Source organism: Eschrichtius robustus, chromosome 1 (genome assembly GCF_028021215.1).
Source record: "Eschrichtius robustus isolate mEscRob2 chromosome 1, mEscRob2.pri, whole genome shotgun sequence".
NCBI lineage: Eukaryota > Metazoa > Chordata > Mammalia > Artiodactyla > Eschrichtiidae > Eschrichtius > Eschrichtius robustus.
Genome location: NC_090824.1, coordinates 12,443,026 through 12,458,636, shown reverse-complemented (window position 1 = coordinate 12,458,636; position 15,611 = coordinate 12,443,026). Strand labels below are relative to the sequence as shown.

Genomic DNA, 15,611 nt, shown 5'->3' with positions numbered 1-15,611 from the left:
GACACTGAGCCAAGCTGATTAGCAAAGCCAGAACGAAGAATGTCCACCCAGAGTGGTGACGAGTTGAGCCCCAAACGGGACAAATACGCATAAACAAGTGGCATCAACATTCAGGGACCCTAGTCAAAGGTCCTATTCTCAGAGGCAGTACGATAATAGAAAGGTTCCTTAACAGGGGTTCAAATCCCAGGTGCCCCAATTGCTCAGCTCGCCCTTCCCCGAGTCTTCAGCACCAACACTGTTAACTCCACAGCATTCTGCTTTTCCTGCATCAGCCCTTTCCTGGTTGCCAGTAACCATGTCTATCTGGCTCTCCATCCTCTGAGATGCTGACCACCAGATCTCCCAAGGGGCCAGCATCTGGGGGACACATTCTAACCAGCCATGAGTCCACCACCCTCATGGAAGTTGCCCTGGTGCTGAGCAACCCCAAGCCAAGATGCCAGTTTTCTTGATGACAAAGATTTTCTTGGTTCCTGAACTGTAATTCTTGGATTACTGCCTGCATCACTCTGCCTGCAAAGGTCCTGAGTGATCCAGATTTACATCCTGGGGCTTGTGGACTCAAATCTGAGGCCAGACTTTGTTCCAGAAAGAGCAGGGTCTAGTCACCTCCCAAGTGGAACACCAAACAGAGAGGTCAAGAAGGAAGCTCAGGGCTTCAGGGGACCCGGGCTCTGAGCCTGGCCCTGCCCAGCCTGCAGAGGCAGGGGACAAGGCAGGAAGTTGCTGCCTTGAAAGTGGGTCCAAAACCCAGAAAGAGTAAGCCTCAGTGAAAAGTGTCCACTTGGTTTTTTTAAGGCAGACTTACTTACAGTTTATGGGAAGAAACCAGGGCATGGATAGGACAAAAGAGCAAGGGCACTACGTAGGAAACAGTTGGCCCAAAAATTTAAACTTCAATTGGATCAAGTCTCTAGATTTAACTATTACCAGTTTACGGAAGAATAGAGGGGTTGAAGGAATACGTTAAATACCACCCCAAGAACACAAGCAGCAATATCCCAAATGTAGGAAATTCTACAGGACAAACGACTCAGCCTCTTCAACAAACACGTGGTAAGAGAGACAAAGAAGATTAAGAGATAGTTAAGAGATTTGTCAACTAAATGCAATCTGTAGACCTTGTTTGGATCTGATTCTAAAAGAAAACAATAGAAAGGGGACATTTATGAAATGAGCAAGGAAAGTTGAATCCCACCCAGATATTTAACGATAAAAAGGAATTATTGTTGATTTCTGTAGGTTTGATAACGGTATTGTGACTATGATTTTTTGAAGAAGCTTTATCTCTTAGAGATACATTCTGAAGTATTTAAGGATAAAATGATCTGATGCCTGAGATTTGCTTTAAATTGATCCACTGGGTCAGAGTAAAGAAGAAATGAGAGTGGGTCTGTGTTGACAATTACCAAACTGGGTGAAAAGTAGACAAGTGTTCATTATGATCTCTCTGCTTTTGTCTAGGTTCAAAGTTTTACAGAACAAAAATTTATTTACAAAAAAAAAAGAAGGCAAGAGAAGGCCCTAGTTTTTCATCATGGCTCCAGGACTAACTCTTGAGAGGCTTGAACAAACTTTTACCTCGCTGAGCCTCAGTTTCCTCATCCAGAGCCTGAATGGGTTCAAATCCTGGCTCGGCCCTCATTTGCTGTGTGACTTTGGACAGATTCTTAACCTCTCTGTGCTTCAGGGCCAACAGGAACAACAATAGTCCTACCGCAGGGGTTGTGGTGAGGATTCAACATGTTCATTCAGGTAAAGATCCTGGCATGCAGCACTACGTGTTTGGTTTTATTCCTACTGCTGGCATCATTACTGTTGTTGATTATTTTCTACATTGAGGAGAAGGAGGAGGAGAAGGCCCCCTGGAGATGTGGTCCTCCTCTCGCAGAGCACCCAAGTTTTAGAAGCGTTTCCCAATTCTCCCCATCACACTGGAGCTGCTCACTCCAGCTTCCTCCCCAGGATCAGACCTACATTCTGGGAAACAGGGACACTCCTTCTCTGGCAGTGACAACCCCAATCACCTCCTTCTCCTTTCTCAACAATGTCCCCCTCTCGGTTCCTTTGGTTCCTCCCCCCTCTTCCTCCGTCTCTGAGCCCTGCTTCCTTGTGGCCTGTTCCCAGGCCCACCTCTCTCATCCCTGTTCCCGCCCTTCTGGGGCCCCCTCCCCATGACTTCCCCTCTCATAATGCCCAGAAGGACCTGTGTAAACCAGAAAAGGCAGGGTGGGGTGAAGGGAGGTTGGAAGGAACCCGGGACTTATGAATGCATAAGGCTGAACTTTTTGGAAGTGGACGGGCCGGGTGCCAGAACTCCTAGGGTTCCTGGATCGTATTCTCCTTACAAAAGGGCCATTATGAAGACTCCACATCTCCCGTGTGACAGGTTGGGGGCCTGTAAAAGTGCATGATGTCACAGGGACCAGGAGATGAACAGGGTTCCCAGCCGCATCTTATTCTCGAGGGCACTGGGATCCTGGAAAGAGGGCTGTGGGAGGGAGGGGGTGTTTCAGAGAGCTCCGTGGCCACACCAGGCTGTTCCCCAAAAGGGGCCTGCAGGACTGCCCAAGACATCAGGGAGCCCTACAGCCACCCGAAGCCCCTCCCGAAACCCTGGGGTGACTCGGCGGGTCACTCCACCCCCTTCCTCACTTCAAGACGTGCACATGGTCACTCAGCTTATCCAGCCCCACAGGACATCTTGGAAGAGCATCACCCCACCTCCCACCTCTCTTTCTCTGCATTTGCTTCGGGATCATTTCTTTTCTACCAAACGAGAGAGGTCACATGGGCGAGTTAGGAAAATGTAGGCTGGTTGTCAGGAGAGCTGGACTCCCGTAATTACCTAACTTGGTGGAGCTCACATTCCCTTTTTTATAAAAGGAAGAGGCTGCAGTTAAAGACTGTTAAAGTCCCTGCCAGTTACAGTGGTCTATTGTCCTACTGGTTGTAAGGAAGTACGTTACTATCTTCCCCACCAGCACTTCAGTCCACGGCTTGATTCAGTCTACTCTTTCCCGTGAACACTCATATATGTTCAAAGTGACCATCGGCCAGCTCCCTGCCCACCCCCCCCCACACACATATACACACACACACACACACACACACACACACACACACACACACACACACACACACACACACCCCTTGAGACCAGTAAGAATAGAGAAGTTTAGTTAAGGTGTATCCAATTTCCCTTTTAGCTCTGAATGACACTTGTTTGCACATTATTTCCATGTAGTCAAATGGAAATGCACTCATTTGCATGAACATATAGAAGACATTACAAAATCACCAACACAGCCTCTCTAACAGTGGGTTACAGCTCAACACTTCAGAGCCCTGAAATGGGACCAACAAAAATCTCACTAAGTAGACTGATGGTCTACCAAACTTTCAGGGTATAGGAAGGAAATCTTAGAATTTCAATTCATATTTATTTTGATCACATCCTTTAAATTTTTCTGTCTCTTACATATACTTTACACTCCTCCAACCATATCAGAATAACAGGATATGCATGTAATTTATAAACATGCATATAGTAAGGGTCCAGGCTCAGAAAGATTTTGCAGATGGGGTGCATGATCAAAAAACTTTGGAGCCATCATCACTCTAGACCATCTCCCAAAGCTGGAGACAGTTGCAAAGTTTTGGTCCAACCAAAGCTGAAGCAACAAGGGAGGATCCCAGGTAAACCTCCACCAAGGCCACACTGGCCAACAGAGCACCAGTGCATACCAGGGCACCTGTCACACCACTTGCCAACAGCCTGGGGACATCATGGCATATGGCGTCTCCTTCCTCCCCAAGGTCCACTCTTGCTACGAGCTCCCATCAGCGAGGTTCCTTTTGGTCAAAAGAACCCTGGTCCCCACCCAAGGAACCCACTTTCTTTCCAGAACAGTTGGCCTTGGCCCTCAAGTCTTCTTTTGTTTCAGGAGCAAACGTTCCAGTCGAGGGTGAGTGATGCTGAAGACCCTAGAAAGCTGGTCCTTTCTAGATCTTCTCTCTGGGATTCACTTACTACATCTGACCAGATATATTTGTTATCGAAGAGAGAAAACATGACCTTGGTCTTCAAACAGATAGATGATAGATATGATCTAAAGGCAGATAGACAGATACATAGATGAATGATTGATAGATAGATGACAGATAGATGATAGATGATAGGTAGATAGATCGATAGATAGATACATAGATGATAGACAGATAGATAGATGAAAATAAAGAAAAAACAAATTGGCTTTCTGGAGGACTGTCAATGAGACAGCAAACTAAACTCCTCCCTAGGTGGGAGGGTACCCAGAGACACAGGCTGCTAAGAGTGAAAGAACCATGTAGAACGTAGGTTGTTTCACTGGTTCACTGCATGGGAACTGACTTCCCATTTGGGGTTGACCTGCTACACTAGGACGATGCCTTCACCAATGGAGAGGAAGCCTAGGACGCTGGGCTACTCACCTACACACTGGTTGCCTTCATCCATCTGGTATCCAAGGCGACACATGAGAGGTCTCGAAACCGTGGGGTAGTTTGGAGCTGACAGCGGGGGTGCAGCTGCTGGGTACGGACCTGAGTAGGGGTTGGAGTAGGGGTTGGAGTAGGGCCCTCGATACACTGGGTTTGTTCGGGGGATGCATAAATACCCGCCGTTTTGGTTAACACACATCATGTCTCCTCGGCAGGCCTCGGGGATGGTCCGGCACTCATCAATATCTGCAAGGGCCACAGAAAGGACAGGCGTTAATGGCCCCTTGGCCACATTGTGCAAATTTCAGCAGATCTCTGTACCAAGAACGCCATGAAGGACCCCAAAACACTCTTTACCAGAATCTGCTCCCGAACATGTAGGGCTGTGCCTGGCAGCTACTCCCCAAATACTGGCTGAACTGAATCAAATTGACAAGTGTCACCCAGACATCAGCCATCAAATACCATCATCATGACGTTTGGGCCATAGCTACCAAAACCTGTACTGTCACATGCTTAATACTTTTCTCTTAAATGAACCCACATTGAAAACCCAAGTTGGGACTTCCCTGACGGTCCAGTGGTTACGACATCGCCTTCCAGTGCAGGGGGTGTGGGTTCAATCCCCTGGTCAGGGAGCTAAGATCCCACAGGCCTCGGGGCCCCAAAACCAAAACATAAAACAGAAGCAATATTGTAACAAATTCAATAAAGACTTTAAAAATGGGCCACATAAAAAAAAAAAGAAAGAAAAAGAAAACCCAAGTAAACGTATTTTGTTCATCTTACATCACGACAGCAAATGAAAAAAACCCTATCAATGATCAAAAATAGAAGGTAGGTAAAAATAAATATATAACTATCAAAACAAAGATTGTTTACCTGTGGATGTATCACCTAAAAACATCTCAGGTACTCTTCTGTGTCCATATGACACTCGGGAAACGCTGGGATGGACCTAATAATTGTACCCACTTCTACTCCAAATAACGGCTGGGCAGGGAGAAAGAGTCCGCTGCATCCAGAAAGACAAGGCTTGGCCGAGAGCTAGTTTCTTATTAGGAAAGCAGAGGCTTACTTGAGAGTCGACTCACACCGTGCCAACAAACAGGGCCCGTTTCCAGCCAGGCTGGTGCTCTGCTTGTTGTGTCTAGAGTGGGGTGTGGGAGTGGCAGGGGGGTAGGTTCTCTAGAAAATCAGCCTTGCGGGGCCAGGGACAGGGGAGGCCTGAACTGAGGCGCCAGCATGAGCAGCTGCCCTGACCCCCCGCACCGGGGCCTCCCACCAGCCTTGGGGTCTGCTCCATGCGGGGCTGGAGGCTGGGAGAGAGAGGCCGGAACCCTGACCGCTCACCCCAGCCACCTCATCTGAGACTCGTGCCAACTCCCGCCTCGGGAAAGGGAAGCGTGGAGTCCCATTTTCCAGCTGTAAGCCTGAAAGCGTCATTAAAACTGGTGGGCCACAAAAGACGGCTGCCGCCCCTCTCTGCATCCCTTGGCACAATCTCAACCCCCTTCACCTTAAGTCAAAGTGCGAGCCTAGAGCTTCCAAGGCGAGGCTTTTTTCCCCACCACCCATCATTCTTTTCAACCCTAACTAAGCTCAGAGACTACAAATGATTTGGCCTAAATCAAATATCATTAAAAAGGTAAATATATCCCCGAGGGGACAGCCTTATTCCTTTTCTATACCCTATGCTCCATCCACAACAAACTAGTCTATACTCTGAATGTCTGTTCAATGCCCTGGTCTTTGCTTATGTTGTTCCTACTACCTGGAACGCTATTTCTCAGGATCCTATTCATCCTTCAATACCCAATTCAAATGTGACCTCTGTGAAGGCTTTCTTTATTGACCTCAGACATAAGGCATCACTCTCTCCCCTACTTCTGCAGGGCTGATTGCTTTTACCTCATCTTGACAGTGACTTTATTCTACCCTGTACAGTTTACTCCATCTAGACCTACCTCTCACACTAGATGGAGAGCTAGGAGAACAGCCCCAAAATGTCTGTCCTCTTCCTTGGAAACTGTGGCTACATTAGGTTACATGGCAAAGGGGAATTAGGTATGGATGGAATGGAATTAAAGTTGCTAATCAGAAGACCCTGAGATGGGGACTTCCCTGGTGGCACAGTGGTTAAGAATCTGCCTGCCAATGCAGGGGACACAGGTTCGAGCCCTGGTCTGGGAAGATCCCACCTGCCACGGAGCGACTAAGCCCGTGCGCCACAGCTACAGAGCCTGTGCTCTAGAGCCCGTGAGCCACAACTATGAGCCTGCGTGCCACATCTACTGAAGCCCGCACGCCTAGAGCCTGTGCTCCGCAACGAGAAGCCACCGCACTGAGAAGCCCGCGCACTGCAACAAAGAGTAGCCACAACTAGAGAAAGCCGGCGGGCTGCAACGAAGACCCAACACAGCCAAAAATAAACAAAATTTTTTTAAAAAGGGTTCTCTTAAAAATAATAATAATAATCTTAAAAAAAAAAAAAGAAGAGCTTGAGATGGGGGAATTATCTGGGATTATCTGAGTGGGCCCAGTGAAATCACACAAATCCTTAAAAATAGAAGAAGAGGCAGAAGGACTGGTCAGAGAGATGAGATAACAGAAACATGTGAGGGACTTAACTTGCTGGCTTTGAAGATGGAGGAGGGGGCCATGAGCCAAGGAAGAGGGTGGCCTCTAGAAACTGCGAAAGGTCTTCAGCCGATAGCCAGCAAGGAACCAGGGGCCTTAGTCCTACAACCACAAGAAACTGAGTTCTGTGGGAATGTAAATCCATGCAGCCACTATGGAAGACAGTGTGGAGGTCCCTCCAAAAATTAAACCTAGAAATACCATATGATCCAGCAATTCCACTTCTGGGTATATATCCAAAGGAAATGAAAACAGAATCTTGAAGGGATATCTGTACTGCCATGTTGATTGAAGCACTATTCACAATAGCCAAAATATGGAAACAAGCTAAATGTGCATCAGTGGATAAAGATTTGGGACGGATAGATAGATAGATAGATAGATAGATAGATAGATAGATAGATAGATGTGATATTAATATTATCATCATATGAATAATATAATATTAATAATAATCATATGAATATTACTCAGCCATGAGAAAGAAGGAAAACCTGCCATTTGCAGCAACATGGAAGGACCTTGAGGGCATTATGCTACGTGAAATAAGGCAGACAGAGAAAGACAAATGCTACACGATATCACTTATGTGTGGAATCCAAAAAGCCAAACTTACAGAAATAGAGAATAGAATGGTGGTTATCAGGGGCTGGGGGGTGGGGGAAATGGGGAGATGTAAAGGGTACAAACTTCCAGTTAGAAGATAACTTCTAAGGAAATAATGCACAGTATTGTGATTATAATGAACAACACTGTATTGCATACTTGAAAAATGCTAAGAGAGTAAATCCTGAATGTTCTCAACACAAAAAAGAAATGGTAATTATGTGATGTGAGGGAGGTGTGAGCTAAGCTACAGTGGTCATCACATTGTAATACATAAGTGTATCAAGTCAACACATTGCACACCTTAAACTTACACAGTGTTGTATGTCAATTACATCTCAATTTTTTAAAAACAGAAACTGAATTCTGCCAACAATATGCATGAGCAAGAAAATGGATTCTTCCCTCAAGCCTCCAGAAAAGAACACCGCCCTGCCATCACCTCAATGTTAGCCTGGTAGAACTCCCATCGGGCTTTTGACCTGCGCACCTGTGAGATCATATATTTGTGTTGTTTAAGCCACTAAGGCTTGTGGCAATTTGTAAAGGCAGCCCTAGGAAACTGATACAGATGGAGAGCTCCTTGAGGCTGGGGATCAATTCTTCCTCATCTTTGCCCTGTCGCAGGGCTTACCCAGTGCCAGGCACAAAGAAGGTGATCAACGGAAGGGTGTCGTTGATTTCAACCATCCCGTGGCACTGTTTTCTTCCACGGGCAAGGCTGATACAGATTTGACAATACTGAATGACGGCTGAGACAGAAATGGTCCTGTGATCGGGCTGTCCCTGCACCCCACCCAGAGAAGGATCTTCAGTGGCCTCCTACCTAAACACTGTCCTGACGAGCGGTCCAGGTCAAAGCCGTTAGTGCATTGTTGCTGCAGGAAGGGAGAGAGAGAAACAGGAGAGGTCATTTTGCTTACTTACCTTTTTTTTTTTTCTTTCACTATAAAAGTATTCTAACTGCATCACAGGAGGTACGGAAAATGGTTAAAGAAACAAGGCATTTATAATACCAACATCTGTGTTATAACCCCTATTTGTCCCTTTTTTGGGTATTTTCTTACAATCATTTTACACTTTAGCATTACTTTTTAAGCCCCTGCATCATTGCTTCAAAACGCCCATTTTTAGCAGATGGTTATGGGGACTTCTTCCTGCTCTGGTCATGAAGAGCAATATTAATCGCATCTGATCTGCCCAGTGAGGCTTGCCCTGTGCTCAGCCCTTTCTGAGAGAGGATAGGACTGCTTTTAAGGGCAACCACTCTCTTTCTTTGGGTGCTATTTAACCCCTTTTCAGCGCCCGGCATGAATTCTTTGCCCCCTATGAAATCCTCGACCTGATTACGAGGTCTGTGTATAAAATAAATCTGCACAGTGATGTAGTCAGTTTTCTAAGAAAAATAGAATTGGGGAAATTCTTCCATTTTAACCTCAGGAAGACAATTACACAAAGATGAGATGCTTCCAGAGACTGCCAGGTCTCAAAAGTCCCTGAGGGCTTCAGGCTTCACATACAACTTGAGTTACAACTTCATGCATTTAAAAAAATCTCATGGGATCAACAATCACCCCTAGAGCTGACATGTTTTAGGAATAAGTCAAGGAGGTGTGGTTTTGCCTGTGGGGGTCCCTTCCCTGGCCTTCCCTATGGTTTATGGGGTTCAACTTCCTTGAGCTATGCGCTGGTTTGTGGAGATGATAGATTTAGCCTGCATTCCTGGGAGTGGGTTCAGGCACCTTAGGACCTTGGGGCAAAAGAAATGGAGCGGATGAGCCAGGAGGTGGTGCCATAAAGTTCAGGAAACCAAGAGACTCGAGTTGCAGCCCTGGCTCACCAACTAAGTGCAGGTGTGGGTTCAAGTCCACTGCCTGGCTTCAAATTCTCACTCTAGCCCCTACTCACTGCATAACTTTTCTATGCCTCGGTTTCCTCACCTGTAAAATGGAGAGGATACTACTTACTTCAGAGTGGTTGTAAGGAGTAAATTGTTAGTGCCCGTAAAGTGCCTATAGTGCAAAAAACACTATACTATAACCCGCGCCCTCTCTGGATCTAGATGTTAACTGTCACCACAGAGCTAGATCAGAGGACGCCAAGGTCCTTCCAAGGTCTAAAAGTCTTTGGTACTCTTCCCAAGATTCTTTCCACCTCCAATGAAATATATTTCAAAATTCTTAATATGAAGGGAAAAAACATTTAAAGGGTGTGATCAAAATAAATATGAATTGAAATTCTAAGATTTCCCTCTTATACCCTGAAAGTTTGGGAGACCATCAGTCTACCTAGTGAGATTTTTGTTGGTTCCATTTCAGGGCTCTGAACTGTTGAGCTGTAACCCACTGTTAGAGAGGCTGTGTTGGTGACTTTGTAATGTCTTCTATATGTTCATGCAAATGAATGTGCGTTTCCATTTGACTACATGGCCCCTCAGCCCTGCTCAGAGGTGGGGCTTCTCTCATTTCTGAGCTAGAGATGCAGAGGGGCTGCCCTGGGCTCCTCAGGAGGGATCTGTCCACATTTCTCAAGGGCTGACACAACCGTCACTTTGTAAAGTCAGGGACGGTGCAGGCTTCTCTGCACAGCCTCCCAGGAGCCCAAGCTCCCCCTACACACTCCTCCCAGGGGCCCGGGCCAGAGGTGGGTCCTCACGGGTTGGGCGCTGAGATGCCTCACAACTGCATGTCGGCCACACACACCCACGTGGGCCACATGCAGGCACCGAAGGGGCACCATTGCCCAGAAACATTAGAACACGCTTGACTTTTTAACACTTACACTAAGTCAAGACCCCCCAGCCCCACCAAAGGGACAGCAATGAGGCAGCATGATCTGATTATAAGAGTCTTGGATTGGGAACCAGGACACCGAGGTCCAGCCCTGCCGCTTATATACTACGTCACCTGGGGCAAGTCTCAACTTCCCTGAGCCCCAGCTTTAATCTCTGTACAGTGAAGAGCTCGGTTTAGGTAAACAACACAATGCGTGGCTGGACACCCTCGCCCTGGTTTTTAACACACTTCCTGATAAGTAACAAAATAAAAGTCTTACCTGTGCATTCCCAGGACTCGGAAGACAGAGAGCCAGAATGGTCACAGTGAGTATCCTGTGGAGGAGCAAGAAGTCAATATAAATGCTCAGGACACTCCCTGGACCCAGGTCTGGGGTAACATGTGCCTCTCGCGCTGCCTGTGTGTTTACAATGATGACTTCACCTTGTGCTTGTCTTTGGGCAGGGGGATGGCGGGCGACGCTCCAGAGAGGCCGGGGAAACTCCAGATGCCCCAACCACCCCAAACAGAACCGTGCCCCCTCCACTGGTTTCATATGTTGGGATAATGTGTTAGGGGGCATATTTTTAGATAAAGGGTCTTGCTGCTTCAAAGAACAAATCTAACGCCCACCGCCATGGTATTAACAATGTATTCACCAGCTGCTTGGCCTTTACTCCTGACACAAGCGGACCTGCCTGAGTTTTGAACGTCTTCATTCTGAAATGACTACAGTGTGAAGGAGCCGTCGTGCCCTCGGATGATGAGAGGAAAGGAAAGTACAAACGTGAAGCACGTGAGTTCCACGGAACAGAGGTGTCACGGGGAAAGAATGCACGTGCTCCCAGGGCGCGCCTCACACAGACCCTGATGGAGGAGAGGACGCGGGGTCCTGGGCAGCCCCAAGAAGGAGCACAGCTGACACTTAGGAGGAGGTGTCAAGAAACTGTGCTTCTGCATAAGCCACCAGCCCCTGAACCTGCGATTTCTACTCTTCATCATTCACAAGCTGCTATCCAACAAAATCGTGGTCGCCAATTAGCTTTAAAGATACAAAATCAATACCACCTCACATCCAACAGGATGGCTACAACCAAAAGAGCCAAAAGCTGGTGAGGGTGTGGAGAAACTGGGAACCCTTGTGCACTGTTGGTGGGAATGTACGTTGGTGCAGCCACTATGGAAAACAGTCTGGAGGTTCCTCAAAAAATTAAAAATGGATCTACTATATGATCCAGCAATCCCACTTCTGGGTATATATACAAAAGACTTGAAAACAGGGTCTCAAAGAGATATTTGTACACCCGTGTTCATAGCAGCATTATTCACAATAGCCAAAGGGTGGAAGCAACCCAAGTGTCCATCAACAAATGAATAAACAATGTGTTATATACATGCAATGGAATACTATTCAGCCTTAAAAAGGAAAGAAACTCTGACAAGTGCTACAACATGGATGAACCTTGAGGACATTATGCTAAGTGAAATAAGCCAGCCACAAAAAGACAGATACTGTTTGATTCCACTTATATGAAGGACTGACAGCAATCAAAATTACAGACAGAAAGCAGAATGGTGGGTGTCAGGGGCAGGGGGAGGAGGGATTAGGGAGGTGTTTATGGGTATAGAATTTCAATTTTTCAAGATGAAAAGAGTTCTGGAGATTGCTTGCGCAACACTGTGAATGTACTTAACACTACTGAACTGGACCCTTGAAAATTGTTAAGGTGGTTAAAAAAATCTATGCAAACACAGAGCTTTATTTTGTGCTGTTATTATTGAGTTAAACAGGGGTTTATCTGAGTAATTCCTAGCTGCGAGCATGGACCCTAGGTAGGCAGAAAAACTACAAAACTATGACCCAGATGCTGCCCTGGAGAGCTGGTGGGGGAGCCACATGAACCAATAATGTCTACACCCTTTGGTTAGGGCACTGATAGAAATGCCCACTGAGTGCCAGGGGAGCCAGGCAGGGGGTAGGGAATGGAAGGTCAGGGAAGGCTTCCTGGAGGAGGTGATCTCAAAGCCTTCTTCAGTAATTCAGTGGACCTGGGACCTGGTTGGATTTAGTGACCTGTTACTGTCAATGTACACCTTCACTTTACAATCCCTCCCTTCAGAAAAAGAGCGTTCAATAGACTGCAAAACTCACTCAGTCCATGACAGAAGGCTCATATGAATCAGCAACCCCGGGGTACTTGGAGGGCCCCAGAATCAAGGCGACATCCAGAGGAAACAGGACCCTAATGTGGTGTTGGGAGAGGCAAGCCCACTTCCTTCATCTAGTCCTCAATCCAAAGAATAAAGACCCTGGAAGCCCACAAGTTTTCCTTTCATCTGAGTGCCTGCGTGAGCCAGATTCTAGAACACTGGAGACAGCTCTGACCTTATAAAGTGCAGAGCCAAATCCCAGGGCTTTTTGATATTTGCAACAGCCAGATTTATATCTGGAAGGAATGAAAGAACAATAACAAATTTATTTTCCAGGCTGTATATTATGAATTTCAACGTTTTCCTGTTTCTTCACATGAAGTTTCCTTTTGGTTGGTTATAAAACCCTGTCTCGTTTTTGTTGGAGACAGGACAGGCTGACTGAACGCAGTGGACTTCAAGACCTAGTGGAAAAGGCATGCTAACCCATTTCTCCCCCTACCCCGCCTCCCCTACTCCCTTTGGCTAGAGGGCAGTCCTGGGACAGGTCTCCTCTGAGAAACCCCATCTCAAGCCCGGCCTCCTGCAAGGGCCACAGCTGGGGCCTGGGGGCCAAGTAAACTCCAGGCCTAACTGAGACGGCTTCCCGAAAATGACATAACATTCAGGCATTGCTGCTCTCACAGCGTCACCCATAGCTGCACTTTGTCATGAAAAACTCTAGAAAACTCCAAAATAAATTAACTATAAGAATTTTGGGGATCCTTTGATGCTCATAACTGGTCCCCGGAACTTTCAAAAGCAGGTGGGTCCACCTATTTTGGGCTCCATCCTCAAGTGGGAGGAAAGCTGGGCAGGGGTGGGCGTGGGGATGGAGGTGGGGGACCAACTGAATCTCACAGGGCTGTCTGTCAGAGAAGTGCTGGTCCCCGATCCAGGATGACAGGATTACAGCTTCGTTTTCAGCACACACACACACACACACACACGCACGAATGCACGCGCGCACGCACGCACACACTTTGTCTAAAGCAGCTACGTTTTCAAGAGTGCGCTGGATAAAAACTGCAGATGTAATCTAGATAAAATTCTTCAAGCTTTAACGATCACTTGACTGGCACTTCAATTTCCTTAAGGAATATCAAAATGTTTGCTTACATGCATTTCTGTCTGCAGTCCCCACTTTTCATTGGCTCGAGACTTCTGGGTCGCATGCCCTTTGAGAATCCCACACAGACATAGAGCAAATCCAGCCCCGGGATGTGCAGCTAGCCCGTTCGCTTGTCCAACAGCCGATGCAGCAAAATAATTGCTAGTGAACTAGTAATTGATCTCTCAAATTAAAAAAAAAAAAAAAAAAAAAAAAACCTTAAAAAAAAAATTTAAACGGCACACAAATTTGCTGCCCTTTCGGAAAAGAAAGAAAGAATCAGGCTCTGAGATTTTTGCCGACCTCTGTCGGATGCTGGCTTCTGAAACTGTCTTATAAAATACCCACTCCCAAAAGAAGGCTTCAAGATGGAAATTACAGAGGCGCAGCTTTTTACAATTAACAATATCATTGCATCACTAGCTAATGTCTTTTCCAACATCCTGACACAGCCTGAATCACGGCCATAGCCATTTTCCACCCATCGGGTTTTCAGTAAGGTTTCCAGACCCTGGAGGAAAAAGTCCGGAGCAGAGAACGTACCTTTTTAATCCTGGCATGTCCAAGATGCGTGGGCAGGAGAAGCAAGGGGGAAAAGAGGGAGAGCTCTCAGCGCGGGACCCTCGGAGCAGTTCCTGAACTTCGGCCTCCTCTGGGCCTGTGGGGCTCGCCGATACTTTTATTCCGGGGGGGACGAGCGAGGCGAGGAGAGGACAAGGGGAGAGCCTGGGTCCTCCGAGCCACTGGAGAGCTGACAGAGAAAGCACCTGGTTTTGCTTAGCCCTCTTCAGTAATTCAGCATTAAACCAATTGGAGGAGGAATGTTAAAAATGAACACTTCATTTTCTAAGTATGTTAAACAATGCAAATGGGGCCTCAGTCTGGACACAGCTGGTTCAGATTACAGCACTCACCAACTGGCTAGACTCCTCACAACAATCTTGGGGCGTCTGCCAGGACCAAGTGCTCAGCGCTGGGAGGAGAGCCCTTTCCCGGGCGGCAGAGCAGCCACTCTCGGGCTCCCAGCATCTCTACGGGAGGCGATTGGCGGGCAAGTGCAGGAGGGTGGGGTGCGCTGTGGGGTGGGGTGCTGGGAGGACCTGTTGACCCTTTACTTCCCACCCGGGGAGGAGGTCCCCAGGCTGGGCGGTCGTGGCTGAGGCGGGGGCGGGGATCCAGAGCATCTGCACTTGGTCGTGGCATTGGGACACCCATGAAAGTTATTCCCCTCTGGGAGAGGAAGGACTTGAACTCATGACAAACACAGCGACAGGGTCTAGAGTCTTTTGATTTATTGGGAAACCAGACCCAATGAAGCAGAGGCTTGGGGTAAGCGGCAGGAGACACGGTTTTCCAGAAGAAGGGGTGGAGAGCCTGAGGGGGTGGGAAAGAGGAGGAGGATGGAAATTGGCTGACACTTATTCAAGACGTCAGCTTGTGCAACGCAAACCTTGGGGAGGACACTCTCCCCGGCCCGCCCTCATCCCCTGATTCTCAGGGGCCTGTTCTTGCTTTAAGAATTGTCCATGGACCCAATCAACATGTTGTACACCTTAAACTTACACAATGTTATATGTCAATGATATCTCAATAAAGCTGGACAAACATTTTTAATTGAAAAAAAAAAGTGTCCCTTGGCTTGAAAGTGATTTTAACAAGTAACAAGGTGATTTGAAAAGACAAAAGGACAGTCAGGGAAAGCAGAATGATGGATAATAATAATAACAAAAGCTCTTTGCTAAGTCCTTTACATTTGTTGTATTGGTGGTTTCACACTGTTTCTTTTTCCTTCTTTCTTTTCCCTT

At 47.0% G+C, this 15,611-nt stretch overlaps 1 protein-coding gene across 2 annotated transcripts in view; it reads right to left on the bottom strand.

Moving 5' to 3' along the window:
• FBLN5 (fibulin 5) overlaps window positions 1–14,739 on the bottom strand; it is an 84,348-nt gene extending 69,609 nt beyond the window's left edge. Inside the window, exons 1-5 of one of the 2 annotated variants that reach the window (XM_068541486.1) lie at window positions 14,721–14,739; window positions 14,350–14,557; window positions 10,786–10,840; window positions 8,558–8,609; window positions 4,477–4,731 (exon numbers count right to left, since the gene is read on the bottom strand). In XM_068541486.1, coding sequence (XP_068397587.1) covers window positions 4,477–4,731; window positions 8,558–8,609; window positions 10,786–10,840; window positions 14,350–14,366 — 379 coding nt within the window. In that variant the 5' untranslated portion in view covers window positions 14,367–14,557; window positions 14,721–14,739. Of the gene's footprint in view, window positions 1–4,476; window positions 4,732–8,557; window positions 8,610–10,785; window positions 10,841–13,814; window positions 13,913–14,349; window positions 14,558–14,720 lie in introns of those variants that run through there. The other variant, XM_068541477.1, reaches the window with a different exon arrangement.
• Between the last annotated feature and the right edge of the window lie 872 nt (window positions 14,740–15,611).